This window comes from Hyla sarda, chromosome 9, assembly GCF_029499605.1.
Source record: "Hyla sarda isolate aHylSar1 chromosome 9, aHylSar1.hap1, whole genome shotgun sequence".
NCBI lineage: Eukaryota > Metazoa > Chordata > Amphibia > Anura > Hylidae > Hyla > Hyla sarda.
In genome coordinates, this window is record NC_079197.1 from 19098079 (window position 1) to 19113430 (window position 15352).

The 15352-nt window shown below is 46.3% G+C and overlaps 1 protein-coding gene across 8 annotated transcripts in view; it reads right to left on the reverse strand.

Annotated features, from left to right (window-relative positions):
* The window catches only part of KCNT1 (potassium sodium-activated channel subfamily T member 1), a 343981-nt gene that overhangs the window by 43720 nt on the left and 284909 nt on the right, over positions 1-15352 (reverse strand). For all 8 annotated transcript variants that reach the window (XM_056540054.1, XM_056540052.1, XM_056540058.1 and 5 more), the window contains 2 exons: positions 5317-5533; positions 1732-1837 (listed from right to left, as the gene is read on the reverse strand). In XM_056540054.1, the coding sequence (XP_056396029.1) occupies positions 1732-1837; positions 5317-5533 (323 nt within the window). The remainder of the gene's footprint in view (positions 1-1731; positions 1838-5316; positions 5534-15352) is intronic.

Genomic DNA, 15352 nt, shown 5'->3' on the forward strand with positions numbered 1-15352 from the left:
CTCTCCCCCCCTGAGGAACAAACAAATCCCCCATCGTGCTGAATATTCCCGACTATTCCAGAAAACAATATGACAAGCTCTGGGGATCTGATAATCCTCTTGTGCCGCTGGAAAGTGAAGAAAAAGTTTTCAGGAACCTGGAGTAAACTTTTCGAAGTGCTAAGAGAAGCCTAAGAGGTTCGGACAAGATGAACACACCGGCCTGGTGCAAGGTTATCCACACCCTAGGCAAGAGCTAATTGTGCCGCCCCCTTGACTTCGCCCATTGGCTCTGCCCTTTGACACGTCCCCACCTTACTACTGGGATGACACACTGTAACAAACCCCCTCCTCATGTAATCACCTTACTACTGGGGTGACACACTGTAACAAACCCCCTCCTCATGTAATCACCTTACTACTGGGGTGACACACTAAAACAAACCCCCTCATGTAATCTCCTTACTACTGGGGTGACACACTGTAACAAACCCCCTCCTCATGTAATCTCCTTACTACTGGCGTGACACACTGTAACAAACCCCCTCATGTAATCTCCTTACTACTGGGGTGACACACTGTAACAAACCTCCTCCTCATGTAATCTCCTTACTACTGGGGTGACACACTGTAACAAACCTCCTCCCCATGTAATCTCCTTACTACTGGGGTGACACACTGTAACAATCACCCTCCTCATGTAATCTCCTTACTACTGGGGTGACACACTGTAACAAACCTCCTCCTCATGTAATCTCCTTACTACTGGGGTGACACACTGTAACAAACCTCCTCCTCATGTAATCTCCTTACTACTGGGGTGACACACTGTAACAAACCCCCCTCCTCATGTAATCTCCTTACTACTGGGGTGACACACTGTAACAAACCCCCTCCTCGTGTAATCTTCTTACTACTGAGGTGAAGCACTGTAACAAACCACCTCCTCATGTAATCTCCTTACTACTGGGGTGACACACTGTAACAAACCTCCTCCTCATGTAATCTCCTTACTACTGGGGTGACACACTGTAACAAATCTCCTCATGTAATCACCTTACTACTGGGGTGACACATTGTAACAAACCTCCTCCTCAGGTAATCACCTTACTACTGGGGTGACACACTGTAACAAATCTCCTCATGTAGTCACCTTACTACTGGGGTGACACACTGTAACAAATCTCCTCATGTAATCACCTTACTACTGGGGTGACACACTGTAACAAATCTCCTCATGTAATCACCTTACTACTGGGGTGACACACTGTAACAAATCTCCTCATGTAGTCACCTTACTACTGGGGTGACACACTGTAACAAATCTCCTCATGTAGTCACCTTACTACTGGGGTGACACACATCAAAGGGGGAGGGGGGGGTTATGGTGGTGCTGCCTGGCTGAGCTGATTGTGCGAGTGATTTGAACGCTGGCTGAATAACTTTCTTGTGGTGGGCAGAGCGGCGCCCCCATCAAGAGGGCGCTCTAGGCAGCTGCCTATTTTGCCGGCCCTGTATATACAAATGCAATAGGACAGTGGTCTTCAAACTATGGACCTCTAGATGTTGCAAAACTACAACTCCCAGTATGCCCGGACAGCCAACGGCTGTCCGGGCATGCAGGGAGTTGTAGTTTTGCAACAGCTGGAGGCACCCTGGTTGGGAAACATTGTGGTAAAAGATAAAGGATTGAGACATGGAAGGAGCAGGATACTTGGGATGAGACATTAGGAATGACATGGGGGGGATCACCTTGTCTAGGCGCAGGCAACAGAAGGCAGCTTTGGAAGGTAGCAGGTGGCAGAGAGTCGGGGAGCTTCCAATATAGGGAGAGTTGGGGGGGTAGCCTTTGACGTACCTAGGAGAGAGGAGAACATGGAGATCGGTCATGTACCATCACCACCAGTACGGAGTGTAATGTTCTAACATGGCGGCTCTTCAAATTGTTGTACAACACGGAGTAGAGGAACCACATAATACGGATCAGGCCTATATATCAACAGTCTAATGGTTTGATAAAAAATTAACTTTATTTAAGACTTCACAGTAAAATGTATCGTGCAAAAAAAAAATATTATTTGTGGGGGGGGGGGGGATAGAAAGAAAACCTGCAATTTTAAAAATTTGATGGTATAATGGCAATGTCCTCTCTATTCTGTGGGTCAATACGATTAAAATGATACCCATGGAGACTGCTAAAAAAAAAAAAAAAAAAAAGTCTAACTTTTAACAAACAAATATACTTAAAATTGCCCTATTCTGACCCCCCCCCCCCCCCCCCTATAACTTTGGTATTTATCGTGACCAACACTTGGGTGTATGTGACTTTTTGGTCACTTTTTATGCAATTTTTTTTTCCGGGCTTTGACGTGATCAAAAAATCAGCCAATTTTAAATAATTATTAAAGGGGTACTCCGGTGGAAAACCTTTTATTTTTTTTAATTTTTTTTTTTTAAATCAATTGGTGCCAGAAAGTTAAAGAGATTTGTAAATTACTTTTATTAAAAAAAAAATCTTAATCCTTCCAGTACTTATTAGGTGCTGAATACTACAGAGGAAATTCTTTTTGATTTTGGGACACAGAGCTCTCTGCTGAAATCACGAGCACAGTGCTCTCTACTGACATCTCTGTCCATTTTAAGAACTGTCGAGAGTAGGAGAAAATCCCCATAGCAAACATATGCTGCTCTGGACAGTTCCTAAAATGTACAGAGATGTCAGCAGAGAGCACTGTGGTCATGGTGTCAGCAGAGAGAACTGTGTTCCAAAAAGGAAAGAATTTCCTCTGTAGTATTCAGCAGCTAATAAGTACTGGAAGGGTTAAGATTTTTTAATAGACGTAATTTACAAATCTGTTTAACTTTCTGGCACCAGTTGATTTAAAAAAAAAAAAAAAAAACAGAGTACCCCTTAAACGTTGTATTTTAATAGTTCGGACACTTCCACGGATGGCGACACTGAATATGTTTATTTATTATTTACATGTTTTTTTGGAAAAATGGGAAAAGGGGGTAGTTAAAATGTTTATATGGAGAGGGGCTTATTTATATTTATTTTTTTTCCCCACTTTTTTTTCCATTTTTTATTTTATTTTTAACTCACCATAGGGGACTACATAGTGCGGTGTTTCTCAACCATGGTGCCTCCAGCTGTCCCAAAGGCTGTGCCGGACATGCTGGGAGTTGTAGTTTTGCAACAGCTGGAGGCACACTGGTTGGGAAACACCGGCATAGTGTATGGAGGAACTAGTCAATGATAGTAATATCGGCGATCTACTTCTACAGCCTGTCTGATGGCAGACTATACAAAAAGATTTCGGAGAGAGCAGCACAGAGGTGGATAAGAAACCTCCGGCCGCCCTCTTCACTCATCAGACCCTCGCAATTACTCTGAGGGTGGTCCAATGAGTGTCCCCAAAGCCTGCAACTGTTTTCAGATGTCAGCCATTGACCTTTAGATGCCGTGATCAGTGCTGATCATGGCATCTAAAAGGTTAATGTCAGACATCTGCAGGATCGCCGATTAGAGGTGAGGTCCTGGCTGATGATAGCGTAAATGTATGTCCTGGTTAGCCATGATGTCCTCTAGGGGTTAATGAAAATTCATTGAATTCTTTGAAAATGTATTTAATTTGGAAATACACGATTGTTCAATATTTTCGGAAACAGGTAATTGATTATATTGACTATAGGTTAGAGGAAATCTATCAATAGTACCTTGATGGTTGTATTACTGGGGGACTTAGAATAGGAAATAGGGGTCCGGTTATCCAGGAAAAAACTTTTTATATATATATCAACTGCCTCCAGAAAGTTAAACAGTTTTGTAAATCACTTCTATTAAAAAATCTTAATCCTTTCAGTACTTATGAGCTTCTGAAGTTGAGTTGTTCTTTTCTGTCTAAGTGCTCTCTAATGACACGTGCCTCGGGAACGGCCCAGTTTGGAAGAGGTTTGCTATGGGGATTTGCTTCAAAACTGGGCGGTTCCTGAGACACGTGTCATCAGAGAGCACTTAGACTGAAAAGAACAACCTTAACTTCAGAAGCTCATAAGTACTGAAAGGATTAAGATTTTTTAATAGAAGTAATTTACAAATCTGTTTAACTTTCTGGAGCCAGTTGATATATATAAAACATTTTTTTTTACCTGGATAACCCCTTTAATTTATAAAACGACTCATGTTACTGCGGCACTGGATTGATTCTGCCTCCCCATGAGAACGAAAGAATTTGATTCACAAAATTACGCAATATGAAATGATCTGCGCACTGTAAGGGTACAGTGCCACGTACCACATACGCAGCGTACTTCACGCAGCGCAAAATCTGCTGCTGCAGGGGGAAATACGCTGCGCAATCCCCAATCACCATACACACAGAGCTTTCCTGCAGCAGCCCTGTGTGTGCAGTGAGTTTTGGAGGCGGGGCTGTCAGCCCCGCCTCCAAAACTCACTGCACACACAGGGCTGCCGCCTGAAAACCCTATGTGTATGGTGATTGGGGATTACGCAGCGTATTTCCCCTTGCAGCAGCAGATTTTGCGCAACGTGAAGTAGGCTGCGTAGGCTGTATGTGGGACCGTTCCCTTAAAGAAATAGACATATACAGTAGGCGTCTAAAATCTGGGGAGAGCAGAGAATGGTGAATAGTTTTTATTTTTTTTATTTTTTTAAGCTTTAATAAAAAATTGATATATATATATACATATACATAAATATACATATATATATATATATATATATATATATATATATATATATATAAATAGAAAAACAATTATGGCTGTTACTATCCCAGCTGTCCACATGGGGGCAGTATTGTACCACGAGAACAACACGCTGTCAACTCCATACGAAGCAGCATTGTAATAGCGTGTTCCAACCGTGCGTATGAATTTCCCTTAGAAGATAAATATTATTCATGAGCGCTTCTTCCTATGCAAATGTACCGTTATATGAAATATACATGTAACATGAATACGGGTAAATTCAATATAAGATAAAAAAAAGGGGGGGGGGGGGGGAGGGCACATCGCCTTCCAGCTGGGATAAGCACTCCCGGTGGAAAAGGTTTTTTGTTTCTTTTCCCTCTGTTACTAAGGAAAGAAGAAGAAGAAAAAATTCTACAACAAGCGGAGAAAATTATAATGTAGTGAGAATAAATTCTGCAGGCCTGTGACTTCACCTGCCTGACCCTTCTGTTCTCACAGAGATAAAGACAAAGAACGCATGCACGATCAGCGAAGCTGAGTGTGCATGTGTATATGGGGGGGGGATTAGGAGAGTTGGGCCGACAAGCTATCTGGTGTATGTGTATGGTCAGATCTCGTACGTACTCCAGGACGGGGAAACCCTCCTCATCAGACTGCGTCATTTCATCTTCCGACTGGTCGCTGAGTAGGTCACAGGGTAACACTGTGCTGCTGTCTGCAATTTCGAGAACTGGAGCGATACTGGGTCTCCTTTTGCCGGAACCGTTTTCCGAAGGAAGGGTCAGCTTGCTGCTGTTGATCGGCCGACATTCTGTGTTTTGTAGATCCATGGCTACTGTACCTTTAAGAGAAAGACGTCAGAAATGAATAAATGGCACGAGGCAGTGTTTTCCGACCATGGTGCCTTAACCAAGTTACAAAACTACAACTCTCAGCATGCCCGGACAGCAAAAGGCTGCATAGTGCGGGGCATAGGTCAGTGTTTCCCGACCATGGTGCCTCCAGCTGTTGTGAAACTACAACTCCCAGAATGCCTAGACAACCAAAGGCTGCATAATACAGTGCAGTGTTTCCCAACCTTGGTGCCTCCAGCTGTTGCAGAACTACAACTCCTAGCATGCAGGTAAGAAATGCAGAAGAAACATCTAAATCGGTGGTCTCCAAACGGTGTACCTCCAGCTGTTGCAAAACTACAACTCCCAGCATGCCTGGACAGCCAAAGGATGTATAGTGCAGGGCATAGGTCAGTGTTTCCCGACCATGGTGCCTCCAGCTGTTGTGAAACTACAACTCCCAGAATGCCCAGACAACCAAAGGCTGCATAATACAGTGCAGTGTTTCCCAACCTTGGTGCCTCCAGCTGTTGCAGAACTACAACTCCTAGCATGCAGGTAAGAAATGCAGAAGAAACATCTAAATCGGTGGTCTCCAAATGGTGTACCTCCAGCTGTTGCAAAACTACAACTCCCAGCATGCCTGGACAGCCAAAGGCTGTATAGTGCAGGGCATAGGTCAGTGTTTCCCGACCATGGTGCCTCCAGCTGTTGTGAAACTACAACTCCCAGAATGCCCAGACAACCAAAGGCTGCATAATACAGTGCAGTGTTTCCCAACCTTGGTGCCTCCAGCTGTTGCAGAACTACAACTCCTAGCATGCAGGTAAGAAATGCAGTAGAAACATTTAAATCGGTGGTCTCCAAACGGTGTACCTCCTGCTGTTGCAAAACTACAACTCCCAGCATGCCCGGACAGCCGTTGGCTGTCCGGGCATGCTGGGAGTTGTAGTTTTGCAACAGCTGGAGGCACCCTGGTTGAAACACTGCTCTAACATTCCTGGTTGTTAATGATTCCTGGCTCTGTCGCTTTCCCAAGGGAGATGCGATGAGCACAAAGCGACAAAACTACAGCTGACAAGTAGATGGATCAGAACCTGCGCACTTAGTCAATCACCTGCGCGATTTAGTGAAGCCGTCATCTCAACACCAGCGCTTCTTGACAGTGTGCGCCTTTAACACGTCTGCAGAAATGTTATATTTAGTACAGTATTAGGCTTATACCATCCTATTCAGCCGTTTCCTGCTTCCTTGTTATTTACATTGCTAGGAACAGATATGGCACACTTTTTCTTGGATTGTAACTCTGCTTTCCTGGGATCCTAAATGGCAAAGCTGTCAAGCTGAGTGGCAAAATTAAGCTTGTAAAACAATCCCCCCCCCCCCCCCTCTTTTACCCTAAGGCTCGTGTAGGTTTCAGGTACAGACATGATGATTGCTGTTTCGTGACTGCCGCACGCTGCGGCGCCTCGTCCCCCAGCTCAGCATCCTTTATACCTCCCTGTAAGGCAGCAAAATAAGCGTCCGCGGAGATGACTCAATCGTCCGTCCCCGAAAATTACTTTCTAAGTGGGAAAAAAAAAACGAAAGCGACTCCCGGCCCTTAGTAACTGCAGCAAATCCAATTTATGAGGAATACTCACTGGAAAACCACAGGCTGGGTCAAGTACTGCAGCTGAGCACCAGCTATTCTTATACCGTAATATACAGGGACCATGTCTGATCGTCACTAAGTAGTCGCCGCTTTATGTACGGGTCGGGACCTAAAGCAACCAGTCAGATACTGTGGCTGGCACTGTTATGGGAGCACTGGATATCACTGGCAGCAGGGCCGTATGTGCCATGAGGCAAGTTGATTATCTCACCTCAGGCAGCAGATATGCAGTATTTTCCATGGAGTGGCAATAAATCATAGTGTCTAGTGCAGTTTTCCAACCAGAGTGCCTCCAGCTGTTGCTACACTACAACTCCCAGCATACCTAGGCTGGCACTGTTATAGGAGCACTGGATATCAATGACAGGGCCATATCTGCCATAAGGTGAGATAAGTATCTCACCTCAGGCAGCAGATTGCGGTATGTTCCATGGAGTGGCCATAAACCATAGTGCCTAGCACAGTGTTTCCCAACCAGGGTGCCTCCAGCTGTTGCAAAACTAAAAGTCTGTCCAAGCATGCTGAGAGCTGTAGTTTTGCAACAGCTGGAGGCACCCTGGTTGGGAAACACTGACCTAGTGGCTTCTGTTCTCTTGATTGACACTGTTGACTCCATCGACCCCATCACCTGCAAATGGCAGCTGGACATGGATACGGAATTCGAGGCAGTCAATAGTAGTGTGGTGACATGGGGGTGCAAGGAATTCCTAATCACTGATGCCAGGGCACCGTTAGCCTATACACGGTCCGATAGAGACAGCTTCTCCTGGGCCAGACACGTAATAGAGCGTTTCCAAACTAGGGTGACCTTCAGCTGTTCCAAAATACAACTCCCAGCATGCCCAAACAACCAAAGGCTGTCCGGGCATTTTGTGAGTTGTAGTTTTGCAACAGCTGGAGGCACCCTGGTTAGGAAACACTGATGTAATCTGTGTAAACAAGGCCTATGACTGTTCTGTTTTATAGTATTTTATATAGTCATACAGCCACAGATTTTCTGTTCTGCGCCATTTCAGTTCTCGCCTCAGGCACCAGAAAAGCTAGAATTGACCCTGATCACTTCTTGTAGGTATATGTTCACACTACAACATTCAGCGTAAGCAATAAACATAGTACCAGGCCTCCTCCCACTGATCCAATGGAGGCCAAAAAAGTGTCCTTTGTTTTGGCCTCCAAAAAGATGGCATCCACCAGCCATTATAATATTTACAGCGGCACGTGTTGGGGAACCTGTACCGCGGGGATCTCTGACATATAAAATCCGAGGAAAAGTTGACCAGTTGCCCATAGCAACCAATCAGCTCGCTGCTTTCATTTTTCAGAGGCCCTTTTGTTAAAGTGAAAGTAGCGAGCTGATTGTTGCTATGGGCAACTGGTCAATGTTTACTCTGCACAGGTTTTGATAAATCTCCCCCAATGGAGACTGCAGAGGTGTAACTTGTAGCTTCTGGGCCCCAAAGCAAAATCTGTAACAGGGCCCCATGTCTTACCATATGCTATTTATACTACTGGTGTCTTCTTATGGGGCATAGGTGCCTTGGGGCCCTGCTTTAGCATCTACCGTTGTATCCCCTATAGGGGGCTGGCATTGTATATGGGAGCCCCATGGATACATATTTGGACAATTGAGATGCCACTGTTAAGGGACAGAGCGACAATCTCTGTCAGGCTGCGGTGGCTGCCATATTGTTTGTCACACAGCTTTCTGGGCGATCAATGCCCTGTGCGCTGTACTGTGCTTTATCTGACGGAGTATAGCGAGATGTTCATTACCCGGTTATATGACAGGTATGACACATTGTCACGAAGCGCTGGTGTTGAGATGACGGCTTCACTAAATCGCGCAGGTGATTGACTGAGTGCGCCAGTTCTGATCCATCTACTTGTCAGCTGCAGTTTCGTCGCTCTGTGCTCATAGCATCTCCCCTGGGAAGGCAACAAAGCCAGGAATCATTAACAACCCAGAATGTTAGAGCAGTATTTCCCAACCAGGGTGCCTCCAGCTGTTGCAAAACTACAACTCCCGGCATGCCCGGACAGCCAACGGCTGTCCGGGCATGCTGGGAGTTGTAGTTTTGCAACAGCTGGAGGCACATTGGCTTTAAAACACTGGTGTAGAAGTTAACAACCAAAGGGCTTTGTGACGGGGTCACCTAACTTCTGGAGCTCACACAATATTATAGCTAGGGACCGTCCCTATTGTCTTAATAATACATCTCGTGTCCTGCTCGTAGAGCTGCGTTTCGTTTTGACCCAGTCAGCGATAACTGCCGTCTTGGAAAGAGGACACCTCCATTAATAGCTGGCAATTCCCAGAAGAGCCCCTGAGTAAGCTAATAGGTTGGCAGCAGCCTCAAAACCTGCGCGATGACTGGTACCGCGCGGTGGCTGACAATCTAGGTTGTGACTTTCAGGGAAGGTCTATAAAGGACGCGCTATCTTCATGTGCCACCTGAACTAAAAAAAAACGAACACTACATACTAAATATACTTCCATAATCGCTTCTGTACTGTTACCTACTACTTAAAGGGCCAGCGCGTAGTGTTATAAGAGGAGCGACTCATTTTATCCCATTGACGAACACTGCATTCAGCCTCTAGCCTGCCTGAAGTGGGTGATAACAGAGAACAATGGCATATGCAGTCTGTAGAGTTGCTGTAAACTGGTGATCTCCGATCTATGGCTCTCCAGCTGTCGCAAAACTACAACTCCCAGCATGCCTGGATAGCCAATAGCTGGACACGCTGAGAGTTGTAGTTGTGCAACAGGTGGAAAGCCGCAGGTTGGGGACCACTACTATAGTCAAAGCTAATACCGCAAACTATTGAATTTGGAGAATTCGGGGGGCTGTATGATCACTTGGCCATTGGCCACAGTCACCTATTACACTCATGAAAGCATAAGGCTGCGTTCATATGTTCAGGCTTTTAATTGCAATTATTGAATACAAAGCCAGGAAAAGATCATTAAAGGGGTACTCCGCTCTCGACATCTTATCCCCTATCCAAAGGATAGGGGATAAGATGTCTGATTGCGGGTGTCCCGCTGCTGGGGACCCCCGCAATCTCTCCTGCAGCCCCCCGAGTACTCACTGCACGAAGCTAAGTTTACTTCGTGCGTGATGACTCACAATACAGGGGCCGAAGTATCGCAATGTCACGGCTCCGCCCCCTCAGTGCAAGTCTATGGGAGGGGGCCTGACGGCCACCACACCCCCTCCCATAGGCTTGCATTGAGGGGGCAGAGCCGTGATGTCACGAGGGTGCGGAGCCATGATGTCGCAATACTCCGGCCCCTGTATCGTGAGTCATCACACACGGAGCAAACTTAGCTTTAGGATAGGGGATAAGATGTCTAGGGCGGAGTACCCCTTTAATGGAGGACACTCAGGGTAGGGTCACATGGGAGTGCATCTGCAGGGTCAAATACACTGCCGGTAGTCACAGAGCCACGGCAGAGCGAGATCCCTGCTGCTGCTTCCATAGCTCTGCCTTCCCATTCGTGACTGCTGGCGGGAAATCCGCAGATACGAGCGGACACACAGGGGGAGATTTATCAAAACCTGTCCAGAGGAAAAGTTGCTGAGTTGCCCATAGCAACCAATCAGATCCCTTCTTTCATTTTTAAAAAAGGCCTCTGAAAAATGAAAGAAGCGATCTGATTGGTTACTATGGGCAACTCAGCAACTTTTCCTCTAGAGAAGTTTTGATAAATCTCCTCTATAAAGCTACAGCAGCAGCAGGGAGATCGCACGGCCATTACTCTGTGACCTTACCCTAACGGTACGTTCACACGAGCGGATCCCCAATGCGTATTATGCTGCTGATCCGCCTCTAAAGGACCTCTATATGCTGCCTTTACAGGCCGCTACGAGCAGACACACTGCGATGTACGATTTCCCTCGCGCATATGCAGTATACTCGCACATCGCGGCAGCTCTCGACCTATCTCATAGAGCAGGGGGAGCGGCCACGATCTGCGCGAGTACACCGCGCATGCGCAGCGACTTGCACATTGCTTCAGTGTGACTGCTTGTAGCGGCGTATTGCCGCTCCGAGCAGGCACCTGTAAAGGCAGCATGAAGGCGGTCCTACAGCGGCGGATCCGCAGCGTAATACGTGCTGGGGATCCGCTCGTGTGAACGTACCCTTATAAAGGAAAGACTGAGACTTCCCTCTTTTCAGATCTATTCCTGGCTTTCTATTTAATAATTACAATTAAAAACCTAAACGTGTAAACACAGCCTGAAGGGGTCATCCAGAATTTAAAAAAATATGGCTGTAATTACCCCCTTTAAAAAACAAACAAAACAGCACCACATTTGTCCACAGGTTGTGTGTAGTACAGCGGCTAAGCCACATTCACTTCAGTGGAGCTGAGCTGCAATACCAGACACGTCCCATGGATGGATAACCCCAGGAGAACTTGCCAAAACAAGTATCTCAGCTTTATCGGTTGATTAGAGGCGTACATTACCCTCCTGGGAGACTTACATGCATCATGCCTCATTTTAATCTTACCAGATAGAAATCTTTTTTTTTTTTTTTGGGACGCACACATAGTACAGAAATGTAATGAAGAATAGACATTTTGTAAAACATTAAAGGGGTACTCTGGTGAAAACCTTTTTTCTTTTAAATCAACTGGTGGCAGAAAGTTAAACATATTTGTAAATTACTTCTATTAAAAAATCTTAATCCTTCCTGTACTTATTAGCTGCTGAATACTACAGAGGAAATTATTTTCTTTTTGGAATGCTCTCTGATGACATCACAACCACAGCGCTCTCTGCTGACGTTATTATAATAATAACGCTTTATTTATTGTTGTCCTTAGTGGGATTTGAACCCAAGTCTCCAGCACTGCAAGGCAGCAGTGCTAACCACTGAGCCACCATGCTGCCCTTAGCATACACCTGTTATGCACGGTTGCTAAAATGGACAGAGATGTCAGCAGAGAGCACTGTGCTCGTGATGTCATCAGTGTTCCAAAAAGAAAGGAATTTCCTCTGTAGCATTCAGCAGCTAATCAGTACTGGAAGGATTGCGATTTTTTAATAGAAGTCATTTACAAATATGTTTACCTTTCTGCCACCAGTTGATTTAAAAGAAAAAAGGTTTTCACCGGAGTACCCCTTTAAACCTCCTGTCTGCAAAATACCAATGTAAACCGGATACACGGGGTCTCCAGCTCCCTGTGTACTGTGAAACCAGTCCCCGTCCCTAACCCCCCCCCCCCCCCCCCCCCGCAGCCATATTTAGACAATGAGTAACCTGGGGTCAAGGGCCTCTGAGTGGTGCTAAAACTGGCATCGCTACACGTGTCCTTATAGAAAATTAGGCCAATTTTTTCTTTTTTTCCTCCTCCGCCTCCTGTTTAAAAAACATTTAAAAGTCTAATTTCTGACAGATTTGGGTAAATTACCAAAAGAAACAGAGGTGGGGATTATAAATGTCCCATGATTCAATACCGGTATGGGTGTGCCTACGAGGTTCATCAGGAGTGAGAACGTCATGCACAGGCTTTCAGTACCATAGAGCAGTGTTTCCCAACCAGGGTGCCTCCAGCTGTTGCAAAACAACAACTCCCAGCATGCCTGGACAGCCAAAGGCTGTCCGGGCATGCTGGGAGTTGTTGTTTTGCAACAGCTGGAGGCACCCTGGTTGGGAAACACTGCCATAGAGGATAGGATAAACCAGGACAGGTAGGAAGATCAGGGGGTAACGTTCTGGCTGCAGGTAGATGACCCAGGACTTTCGAATGAAGCTACGTCGGGCAAAGTGGGAGCCTTAAAGAGGTTATCCAGGAAAAGAAAAACAGAGCTAATTTCTTTTAAAAAGAGCGCCACCCCTGTCCTCAGGTTGTGTGTGGTATTACAACTTGGCTCCATTCAGTTCAATGGAACTGAGCTGCAATACCACACACAACCTGAGGACAGGGGTGGTGCTGTTTCTGGAGAAAGCAGTTATGCTTTTCAAACCCTAAATGGGATGAGATGGTTATGGGATCCCACGAAGTGATAAGACTGTGGTGGCCCAGTACGGGAGTTGTTACCCCGTATCCTTGCTGCCCTGTCAGGCAGCCTCCCTGCAGTGTCCCCTGGGCCCCCTCTTGCATCTGTCCCCCATGTAAATATGTTTATTATGTATTAAACTGTATAATGTGTGAAGAAAGTGTTGTCACTTTAAGACTGTTTACCATGCGAGTTGTCATGTGATTGTTACCCAGGAGGTATCAGTGACCAGGGATGACCAATGGGATCCCCCCCCAGAGCCTCCCTCATATAAGCCCTGGGTGGAGCCTCTGCTCTCTCTCTTAGTCTTTGCTGAGGTCCAGTGATGTCGAGCCTAAGTGTCCAGAGTCATAGGAGCCTCAAGTCCAGTCTGCAGCCACAAGCTACAAACCTGCAAGTAACCACAGTCACAGTCTTGTCAGCCACAAGTCAGTCACAGCCATCATTTGTCAAGTCAACATGGCCTGCATTAAATTGAACTCATCTACTCCAAGTCCCAGCAAGCCCTTAAGGACTCTGAGTCACTGGTCACCTCCTTGGGCCCTGGCTGAACTGTATAGACTTTTCCACCTGTCTAACCTCAGTAAAGCTGCCGTTATCCTTAACTTGGTGTCGGAGTCATTATTGCCCCCGTGCCCAGCCCAGGATCCAGCGGTATACCTTCAGGTGGTATTGAGGATAAACCATGCCCTGGCGTCACGGATACAAGTGGTTAATGCAATCTGCCCCTAGGGTAATTCCATCTGCCCTTTGCATCACACCCCCCATACCACAAGACTTTTCACAGCACGTCTCTTTTGCGCTATTTGACACAATTTTGAAAATTTCATCTGGATGTTTGGGCTATAATTCATGGCATACATCTATTTTTATTTTTTATGTCACCGTGTTCAATGTCCACTAGGGACTGTCCAGGGTGCGAAGTCCCTCCAGGAGGTCTAGGGGAAGGGGATGTGGCCATCAGGTTCATCACCTCGTTGCAAGCTTGGCTCTCAATGGGGAAGCCAGACAGATTATTGTGGACATGTGGGTGGCAGCCCAGGTGGAAAGTGGGAGCAGGATAAGGTCTCCCTAAGCTTCAGCGAGAGGGACCATTAAAGGCGATAGACATCCGGCCATCTTATCCCCTATCCAGTGGACCCCCGCGATCTCCATGCTGCACCCAGCGTTCGTTTAGACCCTCTGGTTCAGTGCCGGAGGTTCATGACGACACGGCCACACCCCCTCAATGCAAGTCTATGGGAGGGGGCGTGACAGCACAAGCCTTTGCCTAGCATCGCCAGTCATCCGGCACGGAGCGAAGTTCGCTCCTTGCACCGGATATCTGGAGTGCCGCAGCAGAGATAGCAAGGGTCCCTAGCGGCGGGACCCCCGTGATCATACATCTTATACCCTATCCTTTGGATAGGGAATAAGATGTCTAGGGGCGGTGTACCCCTTTAAACCCCGACTCTTGCAGAAAGGGAATAGTTTGTAGGGGACCTTCTCTTGCAGTACACCTGCAATCTGAGGAAGGGAGTGATCCCCTGAAACACGTCAATGCCACTGTTTGTACTCCTTTTACTGCTTTTATTTGTTAATAAATATATGGATACGTTTTTTACAATACTAACGATTCCTGAGGATATATATTCGGGCGCAGCGCCATTTCCAGTGTACGTTTTTTTTCTCCCTATCTACATTTACCTCTACAGAATATCAGCATTGTATGACATGTGGCCCTGAGACTTCTAGGACAATGCCCACCGCCACCTCGCAGTGTCCCTGATGCTCTATTTTTATTCTGCAGGATGCGTTCCTGTAGCACAATGTATTGTATGTTCCCGGCCCACGCAGGCCCGAGAACAGAGCAGGGTTTTCCTCTAACGCTATTCAGAGTAATTACTGCGCATCTTCCATTGTCGCCTCTTCACACAGCGTCTTCTGTCTCTATAGAAAACTCAAAGCAGTGAGGGGGACGGCGAACAATTCAGGAGCGCAGACATCATGTATAGAGTACAAGAATATAACACAAGAGGACGGTATTATAAGAACCTCACACGTCAAACGGTAAACGGCTGAAGCCAAGTACACGCAACAACACCAAAGCAAACCTCACCAGAGAGGTGGAGAGGCTTCATTACATCAGATTACAGTACATTATAAGGGATAAACAATGC